The sequence below is a fragment of the Argopecten irradians genome, chromosome 5 (assembly GCF_041381155.1).
Source record: "Argopecten irradians isolate NY chromosome 5, Ai_NY, whole genome shotgun sequence".
NCBI classification, from domain to species: Eukaryota; Metazoa; Mollusca; class Bivalvia; order Pectinida; family Pectinidae; genus Argopecten; species Argopecten irradians.
This window is the reverse complement of record NC_091138.1, coordinates 1,025,836-1,033,668: the sequence shown is the minus strand read 5'-3', so window position 1 is coordinate 1,033,668 and position 7,833 is coordinate 1,025,836. Positions and strand designations below refer to the sequence as shown.

At 36.9% G+C, this 7,833-nt stretch overlaps 1 protein-coding gene across 1 annotated transcript in view; it reads left to right on the top strand.

The window, feature by feature from the left end:
- Window positions 1–1,407: 1,407 nt before the first annotated feature.
- The window catches only part of LOC138324188 (galactokinase-like), a 28,991-nt gene continuing 22,565 nt past the window's right edge, over window positions 1,408–7,833 (top strand). Inside the window, exon 1 of the mRNA XM_069269269.1 lies at window positions 1,408–1,682. Within this exon, the coding sequence (XP_069125370.1) occupies window positions 1,521–1,682 (162 nt within the window). The 5' untranslated portion in view covers window positions 1,408–1,520. The remainder of the gene's footprint in view (window positions 1,683–7,833) is intronic.

Below are 7,833 nucleotides of genomic sequence, written 5' to 3'. Positions count from 1 at the left end.
TGTCCCTGTGGTAGACCCCAGTATGATTCTACTGTAACTAACATTATCATGTCCCTGTGGTAGACCCCAGTATGATTTGACTGTAACTAACATTATCATGTCCCTGTGGTAGACCCCAGTATAATTCCACTCTAACTAACATTATCATGTCCCTGTGGTAGACCCCAGTATGACTCTACTGTAACTAACATTATCATGTCCCTGTGGTAGACCCCAGTATGATTTGACTGTAACTAACATTATCATGTCCCTGTGGTAGACCCCAGTATAATTCCACTCTAACTAACATTATCATGTCCCTGTAGTAGGCCCCAGTAGGATTCTACTGTAACTAACATTATCATGTCCCTGTGGTAGGCCCCCATGCAGTTTAATTATAACTGTACATTACTTATTATAGAAAGGATTTGTCGTTATATACACAACTGGTAGATGTGATGATTTACATGTAGGATGTATTGCTTAATATTGTGCAATGGGAGATCTCAGAAAAGGTGGTGTGACGTCATAAAAAGTTTACATCCTAGTGTCTGACTATCAAAAACCTGCTTATCATCATCATCAGAGAGTTCAGTATTTCTTTGTCATCATTACTGTAGTATATTGATACTTGCAAGATTAGACTAATTCCACTTTAGAACGAAAATACGTACCCGGTCTACTATCTTTCGACAAGACGACGCCATTATCCGACTAAAAGTCTTTTGAACTAAAATATTGCAGCTAATTCTTTCAACGCAACAGGAAACAATTAAGAAGGTTTAGATGTTTCTAATCGTAGACTACAAAATTTCTCAAAGCACGGAATTAGAAAGTATTCATGTTTACACACAAATGTCTATAAATTGTTGATCATAATACATGCAGTTGTGGAAGAATAAAGTGAACAGTCGGGCAAGGATGGCTAAAGTCGGTAAAAATGGTGTGAAGGTATCCAGTATAATTTCTTATGAAATGGAAAAATAAAATCTCTCGTCAAAATCTGTTTGCGTACGAAGAAATTAATTTAAAGTATGGAAATTCTAAAACGTCCTCCCGGCTCACTTATGTCCGTGGTTACATTTCCACGCAGCCTCGCTTTCAATGCTTTCAACTTTTCTGTACTTTAATGGTCAGAACTGGGAAACTAAGCAGAACCTGACCTTCGTATCAATATGTGAGAATTTTTGGAAGGTAAATGAACGCAATTAGACTGGTTTTCTTTGCCCGACTATTCACTTTAAACACTTCCCGTGGAATAACACGAGGTATTGTGGTAAAATTTATAAAACTGCACATGTAGACCCAGACATGTAGTTCATAAATACGTTTTTATCCTATGTGTTTTAAGTATGATGTTTTTTGTTGTTTTTTTTACTACGCCAACGGAGCGTATACGTAGTGGTTCACGCAATGCCCGGACTATGTTAAGCTGTAGCAAAAATTGCATCGACACCGAAAACCTTGAGAGGTATACACGTTTACTGTCGCTTACTGTTTGGGCCCTTTACCGACAAATCATCGTGACACCACCTATAACTATGGCCACAGATATCCCTAAAGTGGAAGATTTGCTCAAGAAAGCATGCGTCTCATACGAGGAACGGTTTGGTACAAAACCCGAGGTCGTTGGGTGTGCGCCGGGAAGGGTGAACTTGATTGGGGAACACACGGATTACAATGAGGGGTTCGTGTTTCCCATGGTGAGTTGGGCCTGTGTATATATCGTTATTTAATTATTATATGTTTTACCTTGGTAGAATGATAGTCAATGGTTGTTTATAAATATCAAACGATCGAATCTTTCCCTAACCACACTTGACCTTTTAGTGGAATCCACTGGCTGCGACATGTTCAAAATGATTTATTTCAGATTTCACGAAATGTTTCTCATCCCCAATGCATTGTTTCACGTCCAAGACCCCGATTGACTTATCCTTCTCATCTACGTCCTTGGGTATCATTTATGCAACCTTGACTCCATGCAACTGATAGATGGCATTTACAGTTATAGAATCATATAATGTAACATTAATAAGTAATTGTATGTATACAAATGTAGGAAGAAAGCTACAATGTAGATGTACATTATATACAGTCGGTTGCATTTACATGTATACATGTAACTTGAAATGAAGACACATATGTTTAGTATTCAACATTGTACTACTGTTTTAATTGTTATAAATCACTGTTCTCAAAATTATACTTTGTATCAATATATAGAGGAAAATTGAGGAAATTTAGTAAATAAAGGGACCTTATTCAGACCTTTCACAAAGTTATATTACACTATAATTAACCAACAAATTACAGGACAAATGATATGTCAGATAAAATGTATAGTTAATAATTTAAACATTTCAATTTAAACTTCATGCATTAAATAATAGATAATTTGAGCCTTTCAAAAAAGGGGGAGGGGCACTTAATTATGTGTATGTTGACACCTATACTAGGTCAAATATAGAAAAAATGACCAGTCACCTGGAGTCAAACCCAGAACCTCCAAACAAAAGCCAGATGTGATTCCCTTATAGAAAAAATGACCAGTCACCTGGAGTCAAACCCAGGACCTCCAAACACTAGCTGGGTGTGATTACCATATAGAAAAAATGACCAGTCACCTGGAATCAAACCCAGGACCTCCAAACACTAGCTGGATGTGATTCCCATATAGAAAAAATGACTAGTAACCTGGAGGCAAACCCAGGACCTCCAAACACTAGCAGGAGGTGATTCCCTTATAGAAAAAATGACTAGTAACCTGGAGTCAAACCCAGGACCTCCAAACACTAGCTGGATGTGATTCCCTTATAGAAAAAATGACCAGTCACCTTGAATCAAACCCAGGACCTCCAAACACTAGCAGGAGGTGATTCCCTTATAGAAAAAATGACCAGTCACCTGGAGTCCAGAACCACTTTTAAATGATAACTTTACCATATACAATATTTAAACACAGATGAACTAAAACTGTACATGTATACAGAAAATTAAATATAAAATATCAGAATAACTGTATTTCAATTTTATAATACAGTTTTTTAGCCCACCATCTGATGATGGTGGGCTATTCAAATCGCTTTTTGTCCGTGGTCAGTCGTCCCTCCATCCGTCCGTCCGTTAACAATTCTTGTTATCACTATTTCTCGGAAAGTACTGAAAGGATCATTCTCCGTAACAATTCTTGTTATCACTATTTCTCGGAAAGTACTGAAAGGATCATTCTCAAATTTCATATGTAGGTTCCCCTGGGGCCCTAGTTGTGCATATTGCATTTTTGGACTGTTCGGTCAACAAGATGGCCGCCTGGCAGCCATCTTGGATTTTGATAGTTAAAGTTTGTTATCCCTATTTCTCAGAAAGTACTGCCAGGCAGCCATCTTGGATTTTGATAGTTAAAGTTTGTTATCGCTATTTCTCAGAAAGTACTAAAGGAAATTTCATACATAGGTCCCTCTGGGGCCCAAGTTGTGCATAATGCATTTTGGGACTGATCTCTCAACAAGATGGCCGCCAGACAGCCATCTTGGATTTTGATAGTTAAAGTTTGTTATCGCTATTTCTCAGAAAGTACTAAAGGGATCATTTTCAAATTTTATATGCAGGTTCCCCAAGGACCCTAGTTGTGCATATTGCATTTTGGGAATGATCGGTCAACAAGATGGCCGAGCGTCCGCCATCTTGGATTTTGATAGTTAAAGTTTGTTATCGCTATTTCTCAGAAAGTACTAAAGGGATCATTTTCAAATTCCATATGTAGGTTCCCCTAGGACCCTAGTTGTGCATATTGCATTTTGGGACCGATCGGTCAACAAGATGGCCGAGCGTCCGCCATCTCGGATTTTGATAGTTAAAGTTTGTTATCGCTATTTCTCGGAAAGTACTGAAAAGATCATTCTCAAACTCCATATGTAGGTTCCCCTAGAACCCTAGTTGTGCATATTGCATTTTGGACCGATCGGTCAACAAGATGGCTGCCTGGCAGCCATCTTGGATTTTGATAGTTAAAGTTTGTTATCCCTATTTCTCAGAAAGTACTAAAGGGATCATTTTCAAATTCCATATGTAGGTTCCCCTAGGACCCTAGTTGTGCATATTGCATTTTGGACCGATCGGTCAACAAGATGGCTGCCTGGCAGCCATCTTGGATTTTGATAGTTAAAGTTTGTTATCCCTATTTCTCAGAAAGTACTGCCAGGCAGCCATCTTGGATTTTGATAGTTAAAGTTTGTTATCGCTATTTCTCAGAAAGTACTAATGGAATCGTTCTCAAATTTCATACATAGGTCCCTCTAGCGCCCTAGTTGTACATAATGCATTTTGGGACTGATCTCTCAACAAGATGGCCCCAGACAGCCATCTTGGATTTTGATAGTTAAAGTTTGTTATCGCTATTTCTCAGAAAGTACTAAAGGGATCATTCTCAAATTTTATATGCAGGTTCCCCAAGGACCCTAGTTGTGTATTGCATTTTGGGAACGATCGGTCAACAAGATGGCCGAGCGTCCGTCATCTTGGATTTTGATAGTTAAAGTTTGTTATCGCTATTTCTCAGAAAGTACTGAAGGGATCATTTTCAAATTCCATATGTAGGTTCCCCTAGAACCCTAGTTGTGCATATTGCATTTTGGGACCGATCGGCCAACAAGATGGCCAAACATCATGTTTTTTTTCTTCTCTCAGATGTTTTTGAATATTCCATTATAGTTATGTAATAAAACAATAATGCTGTACGGGCGATACTTATAATTACTGGTAATTCTTGTTTGTATGGTATATATGGGTAATAGCAGGTGTTTGAAATCAGCTGATTTTTAAAGAAAATTAAAGGTCAAAGCATAATGCAAGCATATATGATATGCTTGCATTAAGCTTTAAACATTAAAACAAGACCCCAACAAGATTTAAATATAATAAACATAGACTTAGTAAGGATTATATGAACATTAATTGATAAATAAAAGATTTGAAAAGTGGTTAATTAGCATTAACTTGTCTTCTGCCATCTTTTTCAGAGTTGGCTTGACTAAAAGAAGATTTGAAAAAAGAGTTGATAACAAGATTTTGAGCATTAATATATTTATCAAAATTTCTCTCTCTTACTCATTCCTTTTCTTTCTTTCTTCTGTCTCTCTTTCTTTCCCTTGCTAAAATTCATTTTTGTGTAATATATAAACTACATGTATGATGTCTTCTTGACTGTTTATTTCTTGTGATCGGGCTTTATTTTGCTTGTAAAACTTGTACATGATTCCATTGCATGTTAAATGGTAATAAAATATATTTGATAAAACCATTTTAGTAAATAAATACTGGAACTAATGCAAGTCTAGCTCCTATACCCGTCTACAATATGTAGGTGAAGGTCACAAGCTGGTGATCAGGATTGGCTAGTTATCAACACACCCATGTTTACCACAGGAAATTGTGATAGAGGAAATTTAACCCCTTTGTAAATTGTTCCAGTAAAACCAGACACTATTCCATTAAGAGGAGGTCTCGGGTTTTGTTTTTCTTTCTCATTTTGAACCAGAATGTGCCGAATAGCCTACAGTAATAGAAAGAGAGATTTATTCTGATATTAAAAAAAGAGCTGGCAAACATGATTCTATTTTACTAACCTTTACAAATATTATATTTATGTCAATACTGTCAGTAGTCATTATTATTCCCTTATTGGATGTCAGTTGTCAGTAGTCAACAATCATTATTCCCTTATTGGATGTCAGTTGTCAGTAGTCAACATCATTTTCCCTTATTGGATGTCAGTTGTCAGTAGTCAACATTATTATTCCCTTATCGGATGTCAGTTGTCAGTAGTCAACATTATTATTCCCTTATCGGATGTCAGTTGTCAGTAGTCAACATTATTAATTCCCTTATCGGATGTCAGTTGTCAGTAGTCAACATCATAATTCCCTTATCGGATGTCAGTTGTCAGTAGTCAACATTATTATTCCCTTATCGGATGTCAGTTGTCAGTAGTCAACATTATTATTCCCTTATCGGATGTCAGTTGTCAGTAGTCAACATTATTATTCCCTTATCGGATGTCAGTTGTCAGTAGTCAACATTATTATTCCCTTATCGGATGTCAGTTGTCAGTTGTCAGTATCAACATTATTATTCCCTTATCGGATGTCAGTTGTCAGTAGTCAACATTATTATTCCCTTATCGGATGTCAGTTGTCAGTAGTCAACATTATTATTCCCTTATCGGATGTCAGTTGTCAGTAGTCAACATTATTATTCCCTTATCGGATGTCAGTTGTCAGTAGTCAACATTATTATTCCCTTATCGGATGTCAGTTGTCAGTAGTCAACATTATTATTCCCTTATCGGATGTCAGTTGTCAGTAGTCAACATCATTATTCCCTTATCGGATGTCAGTTGTCAGTAGTCAACATTATTATTCCCTTATCGGATGTCAGTTGTCAGTAGTCAACATTATTATTCCCTTATCGGATGTCACTTGTCAGTAGTCAACATTATTAATTCCCTTATCGGATGTCAGTTTGTCAGTAGTCAACATTATTATTCCCTTATCGGATGTCAGTTGTCAGTAGTCAACATTATTATTCCCTTATCGGATGTCAGTTGTCAGTAGTCAACATCATATTCCCTTATCGGATGTCAGTTGTCAGTAGTCAACATTATTATTCCCTTATCGGATGTCAGTTGTCAGTAGTCAACACATTATTATTCCCTTATCGGATGTCAGTTGTCAGTAGTCAACATTATTATTCCCTTATTGGATGTCAGTTGTCAGTAGTCAACATCATAATTCCCTTATCGGATGTCAGTTGTCAGTAGTCAACATTATTATTCCCTTATCGGATGTCAGTTGTCAGTAGTCAACATTATAATTCCCTTATCGGATGTCAGTTGTCAGTAGTCAACATTATTATTCCCTTATCGGATGTCAGTTGTCAGTAGTCAACATTATTATTCCCTTATCGGATGTCAGTTGTCAGTAGTCAACATTATTATTCCCTTATCGGATGTCAGTTGTCAGTAGTCAACATTATTATTCCCTTATCGGATGTCAGTTGTCTTGCTAGTCAACCAGTCCCTTATCGGATGTCAGTTGTCAGTAGTCAACATTATTATTCCCTTATCGGATGTCAGTTGTCAGTAGTCAACATTATTATTCCCTTATCGGATGTCAGTTGTCAGTAGTCAACATCATAATTCCCTTATCGGATGTCAGTTGTCAGTAGTCAACATTATTATTCCCTTATCGGATGTCAGTTGTCAGTAGTCAAACATTATTATTCCATTATCGTAGTCAACATTATTATTCCCTTATCGGATGTCAGTTGTCAGTAGTCAACATTATTATTCCCTTATCGGATGTCACTTGTCAGTAGTCAACATTATTTATTCCCTTATCGGATGTCACTTGTCAGTAGTCAACATTATTATTCCCTTATCGGATGTCAGTTGTCAGTATTTGTCAGTAGTCAACATTATTATTCCCTTATTCGGATGTCAGTTGTCAGTAGTCAACATTATAATTCCCTTATCGGATGTCAGTTGTCAGTAGTCAACATTATTATTCCCTTATCGGATGTCAGTTGTCAGTAGTCAACATTATTATTCCCTTATCGGATGTCAGTTGTCATAGTCAACATTATTCCCTTATCGGATGTCAGTTGTCAGTAGTCAACATCATTATTCCCTTATCGGATGTCAGTTGTCAGTAGTCAACATTATTATTCCCTTATCGGATGTCAGTTGTCAGTAGTCAACATTATTCCCTTATCGGATGTCAGTTGTCAGTAGTCAACATTATTATATCCCATTATCGGATGTCAGTTGTCAGTAGTCAACATTATTATTCCCTT